The following is a 26823-nucleotide window of genomic DNA, read 5'->3' on the forward strand; positions in this document are numbered from 1 at the left end:
AAGAAGTACCTACCGTAACATTTCCACTGTCCTCCATACTGCACCCTACTAGCACAGTTTTTTCTGACGCATTCATGACACCGAACGTGAAACACCGATTAAAAAACAGAATGGCATACCCAACTACTGTCAATGGGAAAAGAGCAGGACTATCCCCGACTAAGCTGTCATTTAGGGCCATTAGTCGACGAGTTGCCCACATGTTTACGATATTAATTTAATTATTGAATTACATACTTTGAGCGAGGTGACACAATGGTTTGAGTTCAAGGTCTGAGAAAGAATATCTTAAGTAACATTGTTAACACTGTGCTACATTACAGAGAAATACAAAACCGTACTAATGAACCTCCTAATCCCACATTTATAAAAACATGCTACTTTTGGTGGAAAAATGGGTATAAGAGACACACCAAGCTTTTACCTACTACACCCACTTGTGACAATGATGTATAATAAAGAGCTAGAATGTCTGGATAGGGTGGGAGGGAGGTGGTGGTGGATGGGTCAAACAAACACAGGACTTTCACCTAGTGGACCACTGTTTGTGTTGGTGTGAAACCAAAGTCAGCGTTGACTTTTTACATTAATCTCACATGGCTTACATGTCACATGGCATACATCACATCAAATATGTCATGTGACATAGTTAAGTAACTTTCAAAACAAAATTCTGTAACAAACATGCTTATTTTAACCCAAACCATGATTTTTTTTATAAACCTAACTAAGAAGTTTTGTTAAATAAATCTAAAGTAGTTCCCAAAACCTTCATTTCTTGTGAACATGGAAGTTTAGTTTGAAAGGACACTGTAGCATGGAAGAAGTGGAAACTGACATGCCGTCCCTGAACGTGTACCTTGGATGGGTATACTGTAGATTAGAAATAGGCTTTTTGTGTATTGCTCAACTAATTATAGTTAAAACTATGGGCCTGCTTTGACAAACAGTTTTGGATGTAGAGAGCATCAGAAAACATTTATGATTTCAGTTTACTTGTTGTCTTGTATTGTTCCTTGAAATTTTGGCGATATGGCTTCTCTCCTTGTCTACATTTGGATTACAGATTGTGCCTTTTAAAAAGGTTTTTTCTTTGGCAGCAACTCTTGAATCTGATATCTTCCCACATACTCTTTATGTATACAAGATTTGTGCATAGTTGATGTACCCAGAAAAACATCAGAATTATCCTTTTAACTGTTAAATTTGTAAAACTGCTTGATACAAGTCACAATATTGAGCTGCAAAAGAAAAATAAAACACTAATCTTTGTTAACCTCATTGTTGGCAAAGCAGATATACAGGATAATATACAGGGCCATAGAGCTGCAGGTGTGTTGATGCACTAATGAGTTTATATCTATAGGTTAAAAGGCAGTAAATGACAGATGGCTTTGTGCCATTCATCCAAGAAAACTGACGCGAAAGTGAATTTGTGAGTGACAACTGGTGATGGGAGAAATCGGTCAACGTGGTTTAAGCGTCTCAGTTTCTGCAAGTCAAATCCTCGCATGCTGCCACCTCCGCTATTGTGGCTCTGCTCTCGCATTATGAATATTTCATGGCGAGCATCTGACACCATGCCCAGAAAGATATTTCAAGGTTTTTTTTCTGATAGAAACCCTGGGGTTAGAGAGTGTCACAGAGGCGTGAAGTCAGTCTGTGGCCCCCAGGCAAAGGATAGGATTTATGATGCACCAGTTGATGACATCAGGTGGATATTTTCATTCCTGAGCAGAGAGCCCCTTTGTCCTCCCCGACTGATAAACCATTGAGCTGTTCGCTGTTTGTTGTCACTCCTCTAAAGATCTGTCTGTGGTGTTCTGTTGAGTAGAGAAATGATTTCAATCTGCTCAGAGTGCAAGCTGTGTTTTGACAAACTGTGACCGGTTTCCCCGTCTGATCAGTGTGGAGCTGGAATGACTAAGCAGGAGGGAGTCTGCTTGGATTAGCTCTGTCTTAAATGCTGCCTTTAGCATATTACATTGCCCACTGGCTTTCTCCTAACGATATCTCTCTTGTTTTCGTCTTTGTCGAGTTTCACCTTCCAGTTTAACTAAAGCCTACTTATGTAATTCCTCATTTTAGGTTGCTTCAAGTGAAATATTAGTCTTATGACTCTAACGGGATGACTTTAATCCTTGTTTTTCTTTCTTCTTACAGAATAAGTTTGCCTAGAGAGCTGACCTTACACTGTTATTGTATGTGCCTGAGCTTAATTAAATAAAACCAAATTAACAGCCTTGGATTTTCCCATTCAGTACATATAAATGTCTTAGCAGAGTAGTCTTCAACCTTTTTGGCCTTAAACTCCAATTATGCTTCTTTGAAGATAAACATCTCTGTGAATCAATGCAGAATAGCGTGTTATGGTCACACCTTCTAATCTCAACCATGCATTGTGTGGACCTGCACGTCATCTCCTGCTTAGTTTAGAAACAGAGCTCCAAACGAACATAAACAGTCATGATACCAGAAACTGTCACACCATTGTATAATTATTGTCATATATCTGTGTACTTGTGACCCTCTCCACCAGTAGTATATGTCCAGCTTGACCAAAGAAAGATACTTTTGCTTTATTTCAATATACCCCCGAAGCAGTAAAGGTATCCAGTAAATCACAAGACAAATAAACTAAGATTAGAGGAAAGACAGAGAAAATAAACACAACTTTATGCAGCAGAAGTTTGTTGTTACTGCTTTCCACTCCTGTTAATCATCTCGCAAACCGACATGACGTATGGAGGGGACAGAACTGCTGGTTTCAGAGGTACTTCTCCCCAATACCCATTTCAAATGTATTTTTTAATAACCCCTAATGTTACTTAACATTGAAAAATGGGAGTCTCCTGGATCATATAGCATTCCTCCAGGAGTCCTGAGGAAATTAAAGTATCAAGTGATTCCTAAGAAAAAAGATGAGATTTGAGGAAAGTCTGGAAAAAATAAGCAATAAGCACTTGTGATTATTTTGGCTTTGTTTCTGGGAGATCATGTCCATTTGAAATACTACAATACCCAAGAGTCTTGGGTGTTGCTGCTGTGGAAGAGAAGCCAGTCAGGGGCACAAATCAGAGCTGTAGCAAAGTCAGAATGCAATGTCCTTGCAGTTGTTTTTGCAAAATATATAACCATAGCTATCATCCACAATTTACCCAAAATCTGAGACTTGATTAATTTAAATGTTAGCTTCCCCTCACCGTTAGTAATGCACACAGTGGAACTTCTGTGATTGGATGTTTCTTACGAAGATGCACCTTGAAAGTCAAGGTCTACTTTTATGCACAGTTTTTATTGAACTCTGTCTCATATAAATACGTGTGTCTTAACAACAACAATGTGGTGGTGGATACAAAATGTTATAAAATGACATCCTGGCAACATGTAGCAATGCCAATGCAAAATAACTGGGGATCTTTTGTCATAGTAGAAACACAAATTAACTGCTGTAAAACTTAAATTAGTAGTGCGAGCTATTATTTGCTTAAATCACTGAAATCAACAGGCCTGTATATGGCACAGACCTTTAATTCCTTTCACACAAAACTGCTGCTCAGCAAAGATCAGAAAATACAATGAAATTGTTTATTTAAACTAGTATGAATATTACCTGTTTAAAAATTAGGCTTTAAATAATATATTAATCACAAATAATTCATCTGATCTAGTTTTGACAGGCAGCGCATCAGAGAGAGAGTGAGTTACGGCACTTGAGGATTACAGCACCCAGCATACTGACACAACACCTCTTTATCCTGTTTAAACAATACTCACAACTTGGATTATTGTTTATGAAAAACCCTTTTGATTCTTTTGATCTGAGGACCCTTACAGACCAAAGGAATATGAATAACTTACAGGGTGATTGAGGAATTGACACATGATTTGAGGTAGTGAACAAGCTGGTTTTATACATCCGAAGAACTTCTATGAACTGCTTTGCAACCACACCAGGCCTCTAACTGAGACAGGCTTTTATTTGTAGAATGTGTAGCCATGCTAGGCTAGTAAATAGACCTGGCATTTAATCAGGACAAGGCTTTTAATTTACGTTTTAGGGTATTAAGAGTGAACAAGTCTGTGTAGGACAGGTGGGAGTGATGGATGAATGGGTCACACAAACAACCTCCTTTCAACCAGGCATGCAAAAAAGTCACTTAGTTACATGACTGTATGGACTTTATGTAACTATGCATACACAGGTACCCTATGTAAATACGCAAAGTAAGTTTACGCCACTTACATCCTGTACATAGTAATTTTAACCAAAACCAAGAGCTTTTTCTTAAATTCAGTGTTTGTCTTTTCCTTTCCAAGCTGTTACCATTAGTAATAGACATTGCAATGTTACTGTTTTCATCTTGCCAGCGAGTAATTTTAACACATTTCGTGCCCACCACCATGTAATGCGTTGTTCAAAGGTCATGTCCATTTCACACATTTCTGTGAGACCGTGTTGTTTTATTACGGTTTTACGCAACTCGCATAAAATGCAGTTGATCATCTTTTAACCTTTTATTCATTCAAGAAGTTTCACCAAGAGCCAAGTTCTCTTTTGCAGAAAACACCCACTGAATTACACACACTCACACCTGGAAGCTGCCCAGTACAACCACAGTGTGACCTGCTGGCCACAGCAGCTTCACGAGAGCAGTTGGGGTTAAGGGCATTGCTCAAGGGCACACCACTGGTGGTAATGAGGCAAGGCAAGCGCTGTTTCCTTAACTTTACCCTCCCAGATTATCCTGCCGGGGATCAAACTGCGACCTTCCGGTCAAGAGCCGGCTTCTCTAACGTTATACTGGCCGCTTTGTGCTGATAAATTAATTAAGAAAGTTGTCTAAGCTGTAGAGGTGCTGCAACTGTGGGTGACTAACATTGTCACTGGAAAAAACTGGGAATCTTACTACGGAAACAAACGTCTCTCATGTGCGTCTCTCACGCTCTGAATAGTAAGTAGCATAAAGGTATAAGCAGAGTAAAGACACTGCACTCGACAGGTGCAAATTGAGTGCACATATTCAAACTCTTACTGAACCAAAATTTTTGTTACTCACTGAATTTGATGCACAGATTGATTTGACTCAAGTCTCCATTACGTGAGTGCAATTAAAGATTGAACTTCAGTTGTGTGTATTTTCTAATCCTAACCTAAATATTATGTTGATTTACAGTAAATATGCAGAGCTCTGCATATAGACCTTCTGAGTTTAAGGGCTCCCACACAGATGCTGAGAAATCTGCTCAAAACAAGAAGGCCTGCTCCTACTTTGCATTTCAATTTAACATTTCAGAGAACTGGCAGCATGTTGCCTCGCTTAGCCCTCGCTTCGTTACACCCACATGGCTTCTCGCCGTGCTTGCTGACGTCTTCCGCTGTTCAAAGGGCTGCAACTTGGCTGAGAAATTGGGGATTTCCATACCAGATCCCTCAGGTATCTACACACTCAAACGCGTGTCCTGCTCATCTTCCCCCTCATCCCCCGCTCCCATCCTGAGACGTCTGCCCTTCTCCCCGCTCACACTGCTCTGATTTCCCGTCTCGGAGCTCAATTGACCTCGCCGCTGCATCTCTTTGTTTTGTTTTCCTGAAATCTCAGCAGCACCTGAAAGCTTCTCCGCTGTCTCCCATACAGGGCTTGCTCCCAGAGGAGAGTTAGCTTTGTAGCAGCCCTGTGTAAAATTGCTTTACTTGGACAAGGGTACTTAGGTGAAGCTAATTGAAATGGAGGCCGGCACTGTTGTACTTAGTAGCAGGTAGGTGATCCCGGCTACAGACGGCAGCCTCTGACCCAAGGGTGCTGCCTCGGTATCTTCCTACGAGGGTCGGCTCAGCCTCCGTCTGTGTGGGCAGAGATTTTCCATGCATGATAAATGGAAGAGGCATGGCGTCTGAGCGCTGTTTCAGCAGCAAAAAGTCGCTCCCTTTTTAGCCCAGATATCTCTCTCACTGTACGGGTGCATTGTGTGACACTGTGTTCAGCATTATAGGGTGAGATAATTCTAACTAGCTACTGAGTTAGTGCTCTTATTAAGGCATACCATGCAATGTGGAAACACTAAAAGGAAATATGCATTCTTCAAGGCCTTGTTTCTGCACCTTATTTTTGATGAAAAATGCTGATAAATTAGTGAACAAAAAACTCCTGAGCAGAAGCATTAGTTATTCATATTAGCATTTTTTAATGAAGATGCTTGTAAATATTCAACCCCTTTAAATGCTACTGATTTGCTTGGAGGAATACATTTGTGAGGAAACTGCTTCCTGTATTATGTGTAGTGGGCATAAAAATTACTTGATTTAGCACACTGAGTATCCTGTGTTGTTAAATTTAGGAAACCTGGTTATGGTTAAATAAAGATGGTTGGTTAAAGATTTAAAGTCAAGGCGCCCCATCTTGTGTTTTTTTTGACCAGAGAAGAGATTGAAGGAAAAAACACAAAATTCAGGTTTTCACTAGTGAAATGAACGGTTTGCATAGAACTGAAATTTGTCATTTATTTGTTATAATTGATAATAAATCAATATATAAATACATTTGTAGCAATTTAATCTACAAAACATTATCTGAATATGAACTAGGGATGTACCATATTGGATTTTTTCCCAGTATCCGATATGCCGATGTAACAACTCATTTGACCGATAACCGATAACCAGTATTGACATATCCACATTTTTAGCTAAAGTTTCATGATCATCAAGTCTCTTCTGTAGTGAAATTAACATCATATAATGCATGCGTACACTTACAGTATCATGACGGCCCACTACTAGATGGAGACATGAAATACGATGTTTTTCAAGAAAAGGCATGTTGGCCAATTCCGATATTTCATTTTAAAGCCAATATTGGCAAGTACAGATGACGTGCCAATATTATCGTGCATCCCTGATACGAACCACGCAGCAACCTTCAGGGCTGAAAAATGAAGCCAACGCAGAAGTGCCAAAAACTGCAGTTCTTTGAACGGCCACTTGAGGCTGGCTCCAGAAGCCAGTCAATCCCCATAGACTCCCATGTTAAAATGCCCACTTTTACAGCAGAAATAAACATGTTTATAGTTTGGTACATAAATTGGTTTCGGTCTCTAATGCTAATCTCTTCCGTCATGACAACTGCACAGGGGGTAAACTCTCCCGTTTACATTTTATTAAGGCTTAAAGTTAGGCATAACTAAGGGCGGGCCTCTTTGAGTGACAGGCTGTCTACTGATAGTGTGCACTCCTCCACAGTGCCAGCATCTCGCCCAAAAATGGTCCCAAATATGGTCACAAGATGGCGACAGCCGTCATGCCGTACTCGAGGCTTCAAAACGGGAGTCCACAAACCAGTTTGTGACGTCACAGTAGCTACATCCATTATTTTTATAGTCTATGGTATGAACATCATTTTTAGGAGACGAGGCTGAAACATTCACAACACTTCATTTTAAGTGCCCTCATTAAGCGTTTACAAGCAGAATATAAACATTGTATGCAAATGTGTATTAGTGTACTTAAAATATGACTTCATAGGAGACATTATATTCTTGACTGATATAAGTGTTACCTAAGTATTTGTGTGCTTTCATCCATCGTCTTCGTAGTCAAAGGTGATGTCATTAAACTCGTTCCTGAACACTTGATGAAAAACTTTAACAGGTGTCCTACGGCGCGGTGGACATGATGCATACTTTATAACCCCAGTATCCCCTGTTTGACTTCAGCCTTGCTGCTTGGTGTGTATCTCACACTCTATGTTTCCTGCCTGTGTCTCATCTGCCAGTATCCGCAGAACGTAACACAGTTCACATGGTGTTTGCACACGAAAAGCTGGTTAATATCCCAAGATTTGAAGGGTAAATTCATATTGATCTCGCATAAGGCGGAAATCTGGAGTTGCAATACTGTCAAGGGTTTTAAACTTTCAAGCATCTTGCACTTTGAGACACGCCCTGACTGGTGATGTCACTGCCTCGGTGGATGTTTTACGTCGGCGGCTGATAAAAAAACATCTGCTGTCACTATTTTCATTCAAAAAAATTACAATACCAGTACCATTAGAGTGCTACTGATACCAATACAGTACTTCATTTTTTCTACTTTATACGATACCCATCATGTGAATAGAAGCATTCAGTCACGTTAAATGCCACCATACTTGGGAACTTTTTGGTGGCACCTCGGCACGCTCCATCAAATACACTTCACCACATCACAGACTGTATAGGTTACAGTTGCTGCAGTAGAGGGCCAATCACACGTTGCATTAAATTGAACACTTGTGGTGATTGGCTGCGAGCAAAACCATGAAAATAGTCTTTTTTTCTAGGTCTGGGTTCAAAAAGGATCAAATACAGGTATCGTTGGAATCAAGATGTTTTGATTCTACTTTCAGTTGATACCTTAAAGGTGTCAATACCCAGCCCTAGACATCACTGACTGGGGCGTGTCCGAGGGAGAGCAGGAGATTGCAGCAGTGTGATTCAGTGTGTGTTTACCCTTTTCAAACATTCGACTGTTTCCATCAACATATACTGACTTCCTCATAAAGTGACTTATTGCAGTGCTGGCCCAGTTATACTGGGCTCGTTCCATTTCACTGTCCACTCAATGGCTCCCTCACTGTTTGATAAAAAGTGTATTTTCTGAAGCCACTGAGGCTTGGCCTGTCTCACTGCAAACCCACTCCTATGGAGGGCTAGTAAAATATACGTCCTACAGGAATACTGCACTGTAATTACATTCCCCCATTAGCATACGGAGGCTTGGAGTCACACTGCACTCAGCCTCCAGCAGCACTTTGCCATATGGTCCGTCTGCGCTTCTCAGGCGATATTTGGCAAGACTCTTGCAGAAGGTCAAATATCAAGTCAGAGGACTGTGCCAGAATTGCATCTATGCTAATTGCTCCCTCTCTCTCTCTCTCTCTCTTCCGCTGCTCCCTCATCCATCTCACACGCTCCTCGCACTCTCTCTCTCCCTCTCTGTCTCTTCTCCCTCTCCTCCTCTCCCACTGAAGTAAGTAATCTGCTTTAGGATGTTTCTGAGATGGAGATGGATTTGGTTTTCCTTCGCTGCCCCTCAGCCTAATCTCCCCCCTGTGACCACCCCGCCTCTCCCAGGCACAGCTCCTAAGCACACCATCATACCAGCCCGCCCCCCACCCCACCCCAGTTCATACATGCCTAGTCAGCAAAAAACTCCCAAATTCCTCATTACTCACAAACATCCGCAATACACTTAGCTTGATTTGCTCGCACGGGTGCCTGGTGCAAGGACTGGACCTTGAATTAAAAGATTGTAGCTGTATAGTATTTCAGTATTAGAATGTGATCACGACACTGGTGTACTGGAGTCCTTTGTCTGCGTGCATTAGTGTGGTGAGCATATTCAAGTAGAGCAGATATCCGAATGCAAATGCTATATAGAGAAAAGATGCTAAAGAAATAGCTCATGGTATTCCATTTACTTTGTTAATATCTTAAACTTAAAGGCCTCCATGGAAAATCAAACATGCTGATCATCTGTGTAAAAAATGAGCTAATAAAATTGCTAGTAAATGTCTGCAAGGGTCGCCAATATACTGAAAATTCATGGTCAGGCTTGTGTATAACAGGCCACAGAGACTTTGATGTAACGTTGATTCTTAAGAGAGTATAATGCTGATGTAAACATGTGAACGGATTGATGATAAATACTCATATATCCTATACCTTACGTTTTTTTTAAATTTAAAATCATCATCATCATCATCATAATAAATTGGATGATGTAGATACGTTTACTAGGAAAATTACAAGTCCAGCTTTTATGGCGCCTGTGAAAAATGAATGGTATGTAATGACAGTGTGTTTGTGGCCTTTGTGTACTTACACAACCACAGGCATTGTATTTCCTGTCATTGTGCTGGCTGGCTGCCCGATGATCTCATATTTCTGTAGTGATGATGAGATGGTTCTGAAAAATGAAAATAACCATAATCAGCAAAAACTTCAAGACACTGAGCACGTTTGTTTAAGCGTTTTAAGACAAGGACTTCAGCGTTATTTTATTTAAGGCTGTCAATATATCAAAATACCAAAGAGAACTACAGTCACAGTAAGAGACAAAATAACTGCAACCATCTGAGAGCAATTTGATTTACACTTCTAAGTATCTTTTTTTTCTCTCGCTTTATTAATTCTATCTCTATGGTTCACAGTGTTATTATCATATTCTGAGAGTAACTGTGAAAGTTATAATCTGACAGAACTGTGAAAAATTAAATCTTTATTGATAGCTTTTAATTAAAAACACTGTTGGCTGTGACCATTCTGTGGGATCAGTACAGAGATCGGTGAAGAAATATATTTGTTTTTGTTGCACAAACATAAGTCAGCGTTGTTACTCAACTAAGCATTTCCCAAAAGGCATTTTTTAATTCTAATATAAATCAAAGGAAAAGCAGCCAAGCTGATTTCTAATATTTGTTGGTTTATTTGTTTTATTTGCAGGGAGACATTGTCAGCATCGACAGTATTAACATGCCTTTCTGGTGTAAAAATATGTAAGAATTATTAGTAAAACATACTTTAAGTATCAAAAGTAAAAGTACATGATTTGAAATTGGTTCATGTAAGTGTTCTATAGTTTTGTATTACAGTACTGTATTACTACAACTAATAGGGCTGCAACTAACAATTATTTTCATTGTCGACTAATCTGTTGATTATTTCTTCGATTAGTCGACTAATCATTTTATCGAACAATGTGTTGTTGAAAAATGTCTGTCTCTTCCAAACCCCAAAATTATGTCATCTAATGTCTTGTTTCGTACTCACGCCAAAGGGTTTTAGTTCACTGTCATGGAAGAGTGTGTAAAGCTGCCAATATTTGAATGTAAGAAGCTGCAATAAGAGTATTTGGGGTACTTTTACAGTACTTTTCTATGAAAAATGACTCAAACCCATTAGTCGACTACTAAAATAGTCACCGATTATTTTAACAGTTGATTACTCACCGATTAGTCGACTAATCGTGGCAGCCCGAATAACTAATGCAGTCATGTCTAAGCAGCATTTTGCTGTAGTAGTTGGTTAATGACGTTTTTATTTTGACTTTTATTTAGACTATAACAATAGACAAATATATATATATATAGGATATATAGGACAAAGCCTTTATACATGACGCTTTTGACCATATAATAAGTGTTATTTATTACAATGCGTCATGCTTTATAAGCTTATCATAATGTTTGGTTTAGGCAAAAACATCATGAAAATTTCATATCTCAATTATAGTAACCAAAATTATCACAGTATTGTTGAAATGTGCTAGCCTGGAAATCCAGACCCAAATCTAGAAAGATTTAGGGTCTGGCCATGAGTAATGACAATGGCCCAACTCGAGGGACGGCACCAAGCATGCATTTGTAAATATCACTGCACGCAATTGAATAACACTACGACCAATCAGAACAATACACGGAGTGACGTATACACTTAGCTACCAGCGGCGATAACTGGTAGATTAGACTCTTGCCGTATCCGGTTGGCAAAACAGCAAAAACGGCCTTCTTGCAAAGGAAAGATTCAAGCGCCGTCTTCTGTTCCTCTTTTAGAGAAAAAGCCAAGTCTAACTCGTTCATTGTAGCAGCCAAAGCCGTTTCAAACAACTGGTGTTCATCTGTAGCCATCTTGCAATGTTTACTGACTGATTCCGGACTTCGTCATCGCAGCGCTGTCATCATCTGTTTAGCTCGCCTCTGGCCCGCCTATATCAGATACACCGATGTGATTGGTGTAGCTCGGTTTCATGGGCATAGGTAATGAACATCATTAATGATTGCCAAAGTCACTCACTCAGCAAATTCAAATTGTGCTCTTGCGAGAACTCTGGATTTCCAGGGTAGAAATATGATGAAAATGTCAAAAAAGTACTTTATATTGAAAACTACAAATAACCATAGCAGCACTTTTTGATTGCCTGCATGTAAATGTTAGAATGATTACCAAATCAATACCATTATGTAAACATATGATAACCATATTAAATGCACAAATATGGAGCCTGCCTTTGAAATGCTTGCTAGAGTATCTGTGTCACTGTAGCTGAGGACAAGGGACCAGTAGCATCACTGGGTTGGCCTGCTGCACGCTTACTTTGTAGACAAGGTACTGTAATAGCAAAACAAATGCACAATGCATATTATGAATGAATGAAAATGAATGCAAGAATGGACCATATTTACCATGGGTTTTTCAAAGCATGGTAATCAAACACGGTTTTAATGATAATTGAATTTTTAAACGGTAATACCAACCTTCTGGAATAATTCTGCAGGTTGTGATGAATAAAATCTTGATATGTAAAGTAACTAGTAACTAAAGCTGTCAAAAAAAATGTTGGGCAGTAAAAAGTAGAATATTTCCTTCTATATTATAGTGAGGTAGAACTATAAAGTAGCATGATATTGAAATACTCAAGTAAAGTAAAAGTACCACAAGAACCACAACAAGCAAAACCTGGCAAAATGTTTAAAAAGCAAAGGTTAACTGCCTCATGTTATGACTTTAAGATGGTTTTATCCATTGTGATATACAGCATGCGCACTGTACCTTTAATTTTTTTTTAATTACCCAGCCTATAACAATTAATCACTTCCATTAATTGATGTATTCAGTGCACTTCTGGCTGTAAACAACTCAGCTACAAAGCAGGACGTTGATGTCATTACAGCCTATTCCATTACAATCATCTCACTTATTTACTTATCATCACCAGAATTAATGTTATTGCCGATCGTTGTTTGTATATGCAGGTAATGTTCAAGGTTTAAGCGCAGAGCAGGGTGTGTTTGCGTTACGGTGTTGTGATGCACGACTGGGGGCAGTGGCTTGTGGATGACTAGATGAGTGGTCTGTCCGTGATAGCGGCCTTGGAGAGGTACCTTTTATAAACGGCATTGGGTAGCTAGAATATTGGCTACAAGCTTCAAGATGAGATTTCAACCCCCACCCACCAACGCCTGTAACAGCGCAGGTGATGGATTGCTATACCTTCCAGGTTTGAGCTTGGCAACGCCCCAATATTCCTGCAGAATAAAGTGACAGGCAATATATAACACATCAGTTAAGGCTGACTGCGCCGCTGAAACTTTTCCCCCCCCTCCCTCTCCCTTCTTGCTTAGACCTGGAGATCGGCCCTGAATGTTTGGCTGGATCCCAAAGTCGCCCTCCCTTGACTCTGATGAAACATGCTCTTTCCTCACTCCTCTCTTCCCGTCTCTTCCCAGTTTTGTCCGCCTCACCACCAGTTTGCCTTAAAAAAATAATCAAAGTCCTTCCCCTGCATGTTGTCATTTTATATTGAAATGATCACAGACTTCACTTTTCTGACTGTAGTTCTGAGGTGTCAGATTTATTTGGCGCTTCCAAGGCGTGAGGTGCTGGTGACGGAAAAAAAAAGAAAACAAATTGGCTGACCTGGGTTTGCACACAAATCTCGCTCACAGTCTTGATGCTGTGTGAAAAGTGTTTGTAATTATCTTTGAAGAAAAAAAGAAAAGTCAGCGTCCAGACAGCTAAAGCAGTGTCAGAGGAGAAAGAGGAAGGGGGGACAGTGGTATTTATTTATATATATTTTGTTTGCAGCCTGTCAGAGCTGCATCCAAAGGATTGCGGTTATGAAAAGTGGCCTGGTTCCCGGTCTGTAAGTTAATAAATAATGGGTATTGTCAGGGTAATGTATGGGCCATGTGCTATAATGAGCATTCTGAAACACATCAGCACACTCCTACAGGCTGCTATTCAACCTGCCCAGTGCCTCTGTCTCTCCCTGAGATTCCCTCTTCTCCGTCTCCCCCATATCTGTCTCTGCCCCTGCTTCTATCCGTTCCATCTGTACTCTGATTTTTCTGCCACACTACACATTTTTTCCAGGATACTTTCTCATCTCTAACACATTTTTTTTTTTATCTCAGAGTATGAGGAGCTTCTTGAGAATTCCTAGACAGAAAAAGAGAGAAAGAGAGGGGATGGGGGGAGAAGACGAGTTTGTAGCTGGCTGAAAAAAAAAATTCCACCCGCAATTATGGTGAATTAAAAGTTTTATGATGTTGTGCATGCTTGTGTGTGTGCCTCGAGTGTGTGTGTGTGTGTGTGTGTGTGTGTTGGTGGGAGGGAAAGAGGGGAGGGTAGGGGGGCTTCTGTGACAAGGCTGGCTGGGAGCATAGAGCTGAGGGTTAGTGCCAGACATGTCTCAAGAGAAACCGGGGCACATTTGCAATCACCCCGAGTTCAAAAGGGTAATTTATTCACAGTCTGTGGTTAAAGTAGGGCTGCTCAGAATGCCAGTGGGATTCTGCCGGGAAGCAGAGTAGTAGAGACACATTATTTTCATTTTCTTTCCCCTTCTTGTTTTTTTTCTTCTCCTCTGTCTCTCTCTCTTGCTTTTCCCCCTCATCGTCCTCTTCATCGCCTGTTGTTGTTTCTGCGAGCCCTGTGTGGCGTCTTTTAACACACGCCGGCGAGCATATTTCACTTTTACACTCATCCGCATTGACGTCCCGGTGCTGATTGAATTTTGAGGCGCTGCGGCGTCTGCCATTATCATCCTCATCGTCTTGAGTGGTTTATCTCTGGCCCCAGCTCAGTGTGACGCCAAGGCTGCAGGGGAGAGGAGGGGCAGGGGCCGGGGCGGGCTGGGAGGTGGGGGGGTTTGAGGACTGTTCATGTGTTTTTATTATTTGTGTGGAAAAGATAGGATGGACTGGCCTTAACCTGGATGTTTAAGATTGTGGCTGCAGGTTTATGTTGTTTGTGCATACATGTGCCCCTTGCAGAGGTTAGAGCAGCCTTTACAGATGCTGCTTCAGTCGGTTTCTGATTCAATGTCCCATTCTAGCCGGCGCCTTCTTTCTACCACCTCATCTCAATCAGCCGACGACGTGGCTTCAGCATTAACTGCACCTGCCAGGTTCAGTTAGGATCACAGGGTGTCATGGCTGCCCAGAGACCTCACACTGCCTTGCCAGAATCCGCAGAGAATTATTCCACCACATGTCAGTTTTACTGTGTCGTTATCACCGAAAGCCACCGGCAGACACTTAGAATACACTGCCTACTGTGCTGGTGTGGTGGGGTTAATTTGAGGTCTGGAGAAATCTCTTCCTCCTCCTTCAGTCAGTTCAATACTCGGTCGTGTGCATTCATTGCCAGAGCGGGAAATTGTCTTTCCCTCGGTGTGTCGTTGTAGCCAGGTTGTTATGTATGCTCTGCTGCAGAGGCAGCCGTGTTGACGTGAGGCTGAGCTGCTGCCACAGTGTCTTGATTTGAGGTGAAACCCTGGTGTCGCTCCCGTGTCCCTGGCGTAACACTATCAACCCTTACCTTCTCCCCACCTGTCTCTTTTTCCTTCTCCCTTTATCTCTTTTATCCCCTCTCCGTCTCTCCCTCCTTCCCTGTTGTTTCTGTATTCTTGTGTCTTTTCTCCCCCTTACTCTCCCTGGCGGTTGATGGAGTGATTTTGAAGGCGCATGCAGGTGGGGGAGCAGACAACGCGGAGCTGTGCTAATTGAGCCTTCTTTGTGCCTGGTCACTGCAGTGTGCTGAGGCGAGGAGGCCCGGGAGTGAATCCAAGCAGCACTCAAGAGCCCCACTGGATCGATAACGCGGGAACTTAACAAAACAGAGACATGCCGAGTGCCCAGATCAGGGTCATTATTGTCTCTGGCGAGCCGCACTTCCACCAGGGACTGATCAATGTGAGAATATGGATCAAGATAAACATTCTCACCTCTACTTTCTCTCCTCTTTGCCTCAGCTCTCAGAGCATCACGTTCTAGACCGGGAGAGCTAAGGCTGAAAGTGCCCCTGTGGATGCACCATATCCAATGCGGATGTGCTTGTCATATCCAAAACATTTTAAGTACACTCACTTGTTGTGCTCTCTTCTTTGTGGCAGACTCATCATAGTGCTCTGACAGACATGTTGATATGTTTTATAGCATGTTCCTAAAAATCACTGTGCTGTTATTTTGAGGAGTGTGTTAGTTGAGATTCACTAGCTTGGCTTTATATGTAACCTACAGATTAGTCTCATTGTCTTCTAGGCTTTGTGTCTTTGGCTCAATACTTGTTGCTACAAATACCTGGTAGCATCAGTATGTAGCCCCTTTACTATTTAAGAAAGTTACATTCAGTTGCCAGTTTATTAGGTACACCCAGGCAAATTTAATGTAGTCTTAAGGCCCAGACACACCAAACTGACATCCAAGATGTCAAGCCAACTGTTGCATCGCCTCACCCAAAATGTCGCAGTTGAACACACCGCAAAGACAACAGACAACAGACAACAGACAACTAGCATGTACATTTTGCGTGCCCGCACAGCAGCAAGTCTGTATTTGTCATTCAAAAAGGAAAATTGGAAGTCAGACAGGTTGGATTCAAAACACCTGTTAGCCAGTTAGCATATTAATAACACAAGCTGATATTGAAAGAACAAAGGATATTTACCGTGTGTTAGCAAACATAACAATCTATATCTGCTGAGGAGCTCAAAGGCTAAAAAAAGAATGATCTTACCTATAATAACTTGCTTCGATCTCACGCAGTCTTGATTTTCCTAACTTCCATTTCTCTTCTTGTACATTGAGCTGAACTACCGGTCAGATTTTACTTATCAATAGGCTGCGGTGACTGCAACACCGATTCAACATGCTGAATTGGCTGGAGAAAAAAAACGACAAGGGCCGACTAGTGCAGATCACGCCGCAATAACTAGGGCAACAAACCAACATGGTCTCACTCCGAAGTTGTTGAAATCCAGCGCTTGCGCAGAGACTTGCGACATCAGACACCAATTATCAAATCCATCCTTTGTCGTCGGCGTGATAGGCTACGTGGCCGGTTGCTGTTATACTTTAACGGCGCTTGGCAGCGTCAGGTGGAAACGCAGCGGAACAAGAACGAAAGTTAAGGCAGCAAAAGTCCGAGTGGGGCAGGTGGGAGTGGTGGTTGATGGGTCCAACAAACACCAACTTTCACCTGGGAGAGTGGTGTTCGTGTCTCGTAACAACCCTGTTCTTTTTACCTAAATCCAACCATGTGCTTCTGTTGCCAACCGACGCACCCAGGGTTCCTTGCGCATCTTATCTGGACGTGGAAAGTCCATAACCAAACGTCAATATGTGACGAGGTTGGATAAACCGATGGCCCAATATTAACCAACAGCTGACCTTCATCTTGGTGTGTCACAATAGTCCTGCAATAAAATCCTACCTTCATGAAGGTTATAATGCGGAAATATTGATTTAAATATATGGTCAGTTTGGCGACTGCAGTGCTGTTGTACTGACAGGTGTTTCTATCATTTTTTCAACTCTCTTTATATCAGCGAGGGTCGTCTACATAACAGAAACACATCTCTGTAATGTCATTGAACTTAGATATCTAGCAGTAGTTTGCTTGTGCAATCTCCACTCATGTTGCATTTTATTGTTGTATAATTCTGTGGTTTTCTCTCCACAAGAAAACAACCAAGAACTGTAAAGTGGTAAGGTCATACAGTACATCATCCACGTAAAGCTCAGGGACATGGTTATGTGGTTGTTATCTGTGGCCTTAGAGGGAAACCATTGTTGAAAAGACTTGATCACTCTTATTCTACAGTAGATATTCAACCTATGAAAACTGCAATGGATTACATCAAACAAAAATTATTAATTAAACAAATTTCCTCAATGTTTTCTGGTGGTTCAGGTGGTTGGGAAACTCATGATGTAACCATGGTTAAATGTGGCAGTGTTGTTTTATGCTACTCATCCATCATTTTCTGTTTTTCTCTATCAGATATTTGTAAAAAAGCAGAAATTACATGAAAATGTATTTATCATCGCCTAACTGCATTGCAAAATGATAAAACACATTTGAAGAAGCTAAGGTGACATAACAGGGGGGCAGGCGTCAGCTCATTGCAATTAAGGCAAAAAAGAAAACATGAGATCTGTGAGAGCATCTTGACCCTTTAAAGCATGATGGTGTTTCATTTCATCCATAGCTTTAAATTGGTGATGATGGTATCCTGCTGCTCTGGGTTCCTCCATTATTCACTTGAAAGGATAATAGTAATTGCCTAATGTGGTGTGAAAAAATGGTAAATGGTTGCTACAGACATAGGAAGGAATGTATGTGGCCAGATCTAGTGTGATGAGGTGAGGCAGCACCTTCACGGACTGAGTTCAGGTTCACTCCCTAGGGAGTTTAGGAAGAGTGTCCTAAAATGTGTTCACAGTGGCATCATCTGTTGTTTTAGACCTAATGACTGAACACTTGTTGTGATTATTAACCCCACAGGTAATGTGACTGGGGACTCGAGGATGATTTGTTGTTGTAGTCGGCGCTTTAATAAACACGAGTGCCGATAGCCTTAATAACTGAGGCTTTGCAGACCTTTTTTTGCATTGTATTAGTTCCATGTTTCTTTTAATTAATTGTTATTGAGATTGTTCCACGAAGTTGAATAAGCCATTATTTCAGAGGTCTGTTATGTAAAGCCTGAATCACTGGCTGGTGCTCCTGATGGTGTCATTGGCCAAATTCACATTTGTTAAATTAAAATGATCTCCACAGACCTTTGGTCATATATTCATCCAATATTTCACTTTTGTTTATATAGAAAATCTGAAACAACTGAAGAGGTCTTTGTGAATAGTGTTGTTATACAATTGTCTACATTTTATAAAAGTTCCAACTACGGCCGGCACATGATCAGATTACTACAGACTACATGATTATTGCGGCCAAAAGAATTCACAATAATGACATTATCATGATATCTATGTACATTTTGAAATAATAATAACAGTCAAATCCAACTTTACACTTCTTACACTAAAAATATCATACTAAGAATACATGGTGGGCAGGTTGAGAGGGAGAAAATGCGACAATGGAAAGAAACTGAAATTATTTAAGAGGTCCTGGATTATTTACAAAGTATTATCATATGTGTCTGGTTAACACTATATCAGTATTGTATTTTTGAAACATCACAATTATCGTCAATACCGTGATATTGCGACTTTCCAAATCAAAATTTAAACGAAAAAGAAAACAAGGTAATTTCAGTGTAACTGTATAAATACTGGGTGACATGTTAAATGTGGCTACATAGGAGTGAAAAAGTGTCATAGCTAATGCTGGACATACACTGTACAGTCATACATAACACTTAAGTGAGATGGATGGAATGATCATGACAATATTTTTCCTATTATCAGTATATTACAATTGTATGTGGCAAATATGTGTAAAATTGATGAAAATATCTGATGCACATTTAAATCGATTGTGTTCCGCTGTTATCTGAGGCTGTAACTTGCTTGCGCGAAAGAGCAACAAACAAATATACCCTCCCATGTTCGCAGAGCCTCAAAATGCTTTTGTTGATGTTTAGTTTCCTGTATGATGCTGCGTTCACATGGAATCAGGCAGACAGCAGACGGACATTACTTTCTGGACGGTGCATGAAAAACAAACAGTCTGACGGAATGGCAGGGCAGTAAAGCAAAACACACATGGTGATATGTTGCGATGGTGATGCTGTGTTGTTTACAAAGAATGGAATAAAATATAATAAATAAAATAATTTTGTATTCACTACTTTGTCATTTTTCTGTCCATTCATTGTCCAGATCGCCCGTGTTTTCGCCTTGTGTCAGGCTACTTAACATACGGTTGTAAATTCTGTCGCACAGGATGGCAAAAAGTCAAATATTTTATCATCACTGCTGCTGGTGTTCTCTGCCAGCCTCACCTCATTTTACCACCCTACTCTCTTCCACTTAAATGATATCCAGTTTGCTGATTACTGTGTCGTGATTCCATGTGAACGCAGCGTTAGACCCCAAAATGCAGGAAGTCTTCACATTTGAGAGGCTGTGAGAAACTAATTTGTGGCATTTTTGTTTGAGAAATGACTTGAGCAACACATTCTTACTCCCAACTTGTCACATATTGCCGCTTGGTTTGTGGACTTTCTAGCCCACTTACACGCTAGGTGTCCTGGATGCGTCTGTTGTTGGTGTTCTGGGACGCTGTGTCAATTTCTGCTTGTTAGGTGCATTGTGTCTTTTCAAAATACACTACCGTTTTCAAAGGAAGTGTTCAGTTTCTGCTTGTTAGGTGATAGTCTTTTTCAAAATAAACTTACAATGTTGGTAAAACGTTTATTTCATTGTGCAAGGAACACGTGGTTAGGTTTAGGCAACAAAGGCATGGGGCTTGGTTGTGATTTGGGTCTACGTTCATTCAGGAAGCAAACACCTGCCTCCTGGGTGATAGTCCACCATTGTTAAAACGATCCACCACCCCTCCCGCCCACTCTAGAGGAACTTTCCAGGTCCTTAAATTACACTGTTGTCCAGTGGCGCTTCAAACTGACGCTGCCTAATGGCGTAACATACCTTCACAAAATTCTGCCTGATTTTTATCTTTGTCTGACATGGAAATCAATGTCCAAGTGGTGCTATTTGACGACTGGGTTGGCTTCAGCAGTTTATCAATCAACAAAATTGTTGCTCATAAACTTGCAGCCGATCAACTGATTGATTGATTGATTGATTTGTTGTTTTAGCCCTGCTGTTATGCATCACATTGGACAGATGTCTACACATGTAAAACAAAAAATCTAATAACTCATTGTGTTTATTCTTGAATTACAACTGCTGGGAACATGATATGATCACATATTATTAAATTATTGTCCGGTCCTGCTGTACACTGTAAATAATATTTACATGTGGTCCATAAACCGTATAAGCCTGAGTGTAGGAGGCTGTCTGGTGCTAAAGCTCTCATCAGCATGCCTTTAAGGAGCCACAGATGACACTTGGTATTAAAATGTCAAATTGCCTTCCACTCAGACTAAAGTGATTTTAGTTGTGATTATGCACTATTTCCCCCCTGTCAACAGCAGAAAAAAATAATCAAAAAATGTGCTAATTGGTCATGGGGATTGGTGGGAGACTTCAGTATTTTATGTCTTTGACTTCCAAATGAGTTTGGGAAAGGAGAGGCTGTCACTCTGGCATAGAGGTTTTGGGGAGGAGGAGGAGGGGCGGCTGTTGGCGCGGGCTCAAATTGAAATGATGCACTGTTCCCCCTCACTGCGGCTAGAGCTCGCAGTAATTAAATGCCTCATTGTTGCTTCTTGGGAATTTGTATTGAATATTTCATCCAGCGTAATGATTATTTGGGTGTGGGTGGGACGTGGATGTAATCACCTTGGCTGGCTCTTTGATGAAATACTTGGTTTGGTGGTTGTGCTTTATAGCCACTTTAAGTGCCCTTCTGGGTTTTTACTTTACTTAATGTCCATGCTATTTCACACTGCTGTCATCCAGCTCTGGTTCTGATATTATTGATTATTGGCTTCCAAATCTGTCTGCAATTTCTGAATGTGTGCATGCTTTGTTTTGTAAATTGCACAGACGTGACAATGGCATGACCTTGAAACCTGCAAATTAAAACCTGTCCTTCACATTTTGTCGCCCACAGAGGACGCCGGTCAACAATGGCGAAGCTTTTCGGTGGTTCTTTTAGAGAGGCGAGCCATGGCTGCCCCCATCCAGCCGCAGGAGGGCAGGTGGGACTCTTGACTCTCTGCCAGGAGCACTTGATGGGTTCAAAGAGCCCAACGCGTCCAACACACTTGGGGAGGACAAGAGAAGAAAAGTGGACAGACAAAAAGATAAATGAAAACATAATGGTGTTGTTTTAAATCTGTAATTTCCTTTTCTGTGTAATTATTGTACCTTTTGACAGTATCATAATGTATATTTTTGGTGTCTATGAATGTGTTTTCAGTGTTGTGGCTGTAGGTTTACAGCCAATCCTATGTAAAGGACTCAAACAGACAATCATACAATCATACTGATTCCGTCAAACCGAAGAGGCCACAAGGATTGATGATATAACAAACACAACACACTTTACTCTGGAGCAATAATCTATTCTGTTGATTATTCTTCAAGCTTTCTTTTCTTTTGACTCTTTGAATTACTTTATCAAACTGAATCATCTTCTAGTTCTGTCTTTTATTTCATCCGGAAACCATACTTTCTTAAATGCCACGCTAATGTTAAGACCGTCGCTGGCGGTGCGATGTGTTGAGAACAATGACGTGAAGGACGGCAGCGGTGCTTCTGTGACGAACTCGTTGACGTGTTTCCTCATTTGAGTGGGCTCACTGCGGAACAGGGCACATTGTCTTGTGTGGTGAGTTGCACTTCTTTAAAAATCCAATTGGGCATCATCTGATTGTGACAGCATCAGACGTTAGTGAGTCACACTGCTGTCTGGAGGTCATATTCTCAAGGATGATCTCTAAGTCCATGTTTTTAACAAAACCAAGTGGGTCATCAAACATGATTTTCTTTTTCCTCTCACTAAAGGTTGTAACTGTCTAAAAGGTAGAGAGTAATGCCAGTAAAGGAACTGTATGTTATGTTGAAAACATTCAAATTTAGAATTAATTACAGTATGCTATACATATTTGACATATCAGATGTTGTTCTGGAGCCGAAGGATAGTCAGGACTTTTCTCCCGCAGACTAAATGATGGTCCTTTCTCCTGCAAAATAACAATAACACATTCCAAAAACAAAATTATTCAATAAGTTACTCATTGTCTTAAACCCTATTGTTGCATGTGTAAATGTGTTTTGGTTTTAAAGATTACTAAGAATTTGTATATTGTTGTTGTGATGCTTTTATGTGTTAAAATAATAAAAAAAAAAAATGACTTCAGTAAAAGACATCTTGACAGTAAATGTTTGATGTGGCGGAATCACCGAAGATAGGGAAAATAAATCCACCAATTAAAAAATCTAAAAAAGGAAAATCAGTGATCAATTATGATCACCTGATTAAAGAAGCATTTCCTTTTTTTTTTCCTCCCACAAAGCATCAACAGAAATAACAACCAGGAGGAGACGGGAGGAATGTAACAGCATTGGTTGCCTCCCCAGTCACGTAGTCCCTTGAATACTAAAATGTTGCACAGAGAAGAGTGGTTCCCAGAGGCAGCAGACTTTAAAGGACTAGTGAAATCCCATGTGGTTTGTCATGCTGGAATGCTCTTGGGGGGGAGAACAGGAGGGTGGGGGGGGGGGGGGGATGAGGGGAAGCGGGCGGGGTGGGGGGGTGAAGCGAGACAGGCTCCTGAGATAGCTTGAGCGTCTGAGCGATTGCTGGGTCTTTGGGTTTCAGGGATAGGTTGTGGGAGTAGTTATGGGAAGATGGGGTGGGAGGGAGAAAGAGGACAGAGGCACATTTGGGGCGGTAGCCGAGGTGGGGAGGGCCGTCAATGCTGAGGAGAACGAGCAGAGAAGGAGGAAATCATCCGGGACCGACTTCTCCCCTGACTGAGCACGCTTGCCATCACCCAAATTGAGCTGCTGACTGGTTAGGGCCGGCAAGGAAGACGACTTGAAGTGCTCCGTGTTTGGCGGCAATGTGGCGTCTGAGGCGCCCAATCCCCCCTCGCTGGTCATCAGAGGTTGATAACGTGCATCAGGGGTACGCTGTGGCTCGCTCACTCCCTGGCCGGTGAGATTAAATAACATCAGAGACAGCTCTCTCTAATCCCCCGCACCTCCCACTCTGCGCTCTGGAACTGGGATTTAAAGTCCTCAGGCCCCAGTGGTAATGTTCAGTTTCCTGCTTCAGACAGGCAGAGACAGAGGCTGAGAACATAGCAGGACTATACTCGCGAGTTAGCAGGGTGGTGGTGGGAATATATTTCGAGTCCTCGGTCCTTATGGATCAAAAGGTTCAAGCCAATGTGTTTTAGACAATGACTGACACGCAAATTGACTTCTAAGACTTCTAGGAGATTACAGACATCACATGGTCCTTATTTCGCAAAAACAAATTTTTAAGCTGTATATTACTCGAAGAACTAACTAGCATTGACCAACATTAACACTAACTCACTAGAATTTTGGGGGAAATGTGCTTATTTGCTTTCTTGTCAAGAGTTACATATAAGGACAGAAGAAAAAGAAGCTCTGTGCATTAAGTATGGAGCTAGAGTGGTGGTCAAAGGGCAGATGATTACTTGTAGACCAGGAAAGTTAACATCACCCTGTACTGGTTCCATCGTCAAAAAGTGAATAGGATTTTCCCATTGGATTTTAGACTTTTGCAGAAAATAAGCTCTGTAGCAAACAACAGTTTATGATCCTTACATGTTTTATTTGGCATAATCTTTACAAATAAACACCACTTTTATGATTCTTGAAGCATAAACACAATCACCCAAAAAAATGCTAACTGTGTTCACGGTTCAGCGTGATGACATTCTGTCGTCTCTTTTAGCCACTTGTTAGCAACTGCCTTTCTTAAGTTACGTAAAAGCTTTAAAATTCTTGAGTAGGGTAATTATTAGTGTATTTTAGGTGTTGGAACAAAACATGAAAGTCTCTTAAGCTTGTGTTAACCACAGGCCATATTCAGGTCTCTAACCACGAAGGTATTAAAAAAAAAAAAACACTGACTTTGAGATGATGTAAACGGGAGTGTTAAAATGCTAACTCATTTCCAGGTTTTAGGACTCACTCCTGCCCCACTCTAGAAGCCTTTGCACACTGATGTCATTTTTTTTTGGTCTGAAATTGTCGCACGTCTAAAAATATATATGACATCACGTTATGTCAATCATGTTTGCACACCCAGTCCCAAACTTTCGTCCGTCATTAGAAGTTTCAGAACAGGTTCGATTTTCTGCGTTTTTCACATCAGTCAGAAGCCTTTAAAGACGTCTGACCAAGAATCACTGAAAAAAATGTAATGGCGGGACACAGCTGTGACAAGACAGAGGAACGGGGCGCACAGTATCCTTTCATAGCTCAGATAGCTACTTTCAACAGGTCAGATAGTGATAATCAGGTGGATGATGATGACGAGGAGAAGGATGTGGGCCGCACACGGAATGTGGAGGATTGAGAGGGAGGACAGCTCCGCCCTTTTACGCAGCTGCAGTGCCAAATGAAAGACAGGATGGGAGTGATGACAGCCAGATAGGTAACTCCAGTGGAGAGGCAAAGGAGGAAATTTGTCTTCTGAATTTGTAACGTTTTGCGAATTTTCACAACAAATACAACAATAAAATGCATCGGAATCAGTGTGCAAGGTTTTTCTGCATAACGGATGATGGATTAAAAAAACGCATCCACAAAAAACATACTCAGTGTGCAAAGGCCTTAAGGCAGCAATTAGCTTAGCATTGCTCGGCAAGGATGAGAAAACAGGAAGCCAGGCTCGCTCTAAAATTCAAGAATAACCCTATAATCCCCTCTAAAGATGACCACTTAACAAGTTGTATCTCGTTTGTTTAATCTGTAAAAATATAAAAACTAAGCTGGTACCTGATGTTTTCCACACAGACATAAGCGAGCTATCTATGTCTAACTCTCGGACAGAAATTCAGTATGCATATATTCCAAAATGTCAAATAATTCCTTTGAAAACATTTATATTAGAAACAAAAGAAGTGTTTTAGGCTAGGTCCTAAATCATATAAAGCTGAGGTATCATTTTCCATTGTTGATGAAAATGTGCTTTAAATGTCGAATTGTTGATGCTCCGCAGCGAGACAGCTTTCAGTTTTTCCTGGCGACTAACAGTTAGACATGTTACAGCAGCGGGATACAGACCTCAAACAATCATATGTAACTGTTAAAGGTGTTGCTTCTATCACAGCAACAACAAAAACACCATCAGTTCCTCACTCTTGAAAAGCATGCAAGGTACATAAGGTCTACAACTTTGACCTGCCATCACTATTAAAGGAACCAGACGTCTTAAAGGAGAGAAGACAAAATCGTCAGGGTTTTATTCATCTACTGTTTCTAAAAGGATCCAACCTAGTCATTTATTGTTGTCTCACTGGCTGTCATAATAATCTGTTAAAATAATATTTTATCCACCAGGTTAACTGCAAGAATCATGGAGGGTGGACACATTGACAGCAGTCTGACGTGGGGGACAATTAGCTCCAAATAATACTTCACTGCACAGGAAAACTGTGGTATGAACACAGCCCAGTCATCGGAGTAAAATCTTGTTTCTGCAAACTACCAACATGTTCCATTCAAAAGTTTCATACGTATCACCTGAGCATTTCTAAAGTGATGTATTTCAGATTACATGTATATAAGATGAGTTTCTCATCAGGAGTAACACCTGGACAGGACGGCTGCAGTAGTAGTGCAGCAGTCCACTGTTCGAGACCAACAAAAACAGCTTTTATTTTTAACAACACGTCGGGACATTTATGTGTTAGTGGCAACAAAACCAGGTATTTTGAGACAAAACATGATGTTGTTCTCACCGCAAGTAATTTGTGTGCTAAACCTTTCACACATTAACCACAGTGTTGTCACATCATAAAATTCAAACGTATAGAAATCTGCTACCTATGAAACGTACAAGTTTAACAGCCATGGTTTGCAGACATGTTCAATGCCAACATTTATTCTGGCGATGGGGTTGCACGAATGACTTCAGTAAAAACAGGAAGACAAAGTTCAACCAGGAAGAAACCCTGTAGAGTGGATGAAGAATGGATGTCTACATCAGACACTTTAATGATCTACTTTAATGCTCACCCTTGAGGCTAATGGTTGAAACCCATCAAATCATTTTGCTGCTGTGTTTCTTGTCTTTTCTCGCTTTCTTTTTCCTCTACATTCTCAGATCTCAGCAATTAATGGCTTATTTGCTCAATTGTTTATTGCACTAATAGCCAAAACTATAAAAAATAAGATCCGGGTTGCAATAAACCAG

At 40.9% G+C, this 26823-nt stretch overlaps 1 protein-coding gene and 1 long non-coding RNA gene across 2 annotated transcripts in view; one reads left to right on the forward strand and one right to left on the reverse strand.

The window, feature by feature from the left end:
- cxxc4 (CXXC finger 4) overlaps positions 1 to 22664 on the forward strand; it is a 35953-nt gene extending 13289 nt beyond the window's left edge. The window contains exon 3 of the mRNA XM_049570877.1: positions 21532 to 22664. Within this exon, the coding sequence (XP_049426834.1) occupies positions 21532 to 21576 (45 nt within the window). The 3' untranslated portion in view covers positions 21577 to 22664. The remainder of the gene's footprint in view (positions 1 to 21531) is intronic.
- The window catches only part of LOC125885388 (uncharacterized), a 173609-nt gene that overhangs the window by 42087 nt on the left and 104699 nt on the right, over positions 1 to 26823 (reverse strand). Inside the window, exon 5 of the long non-coding RNA XR_007448898.1 lies at positions 9863 to 9946. This is a non-coding gene — a long non-coding RNA (uncharacterized LOC125885388). The remainder of the gene's footprint in view (positions 1 to 9862; positions 9947 to 26823) is intronic.

The sequence above is a fragment of the Epinephelus fuscoguttatus genome, linkage group LG3 (genome assembly GCF_011397635.1).
Source record: "Epinephelus fuscoguttatus linkage group LG3, E.fuscoguttatus.final_Chr_v1".
Classification (NCBI taxonomy): domain Eukaryota; kingdom Metazoa; phylum Chordata; class Actinopteri; order Perciformes; family Serranidae; genus Epinephelus; species Epinephelus fuscoguttatus.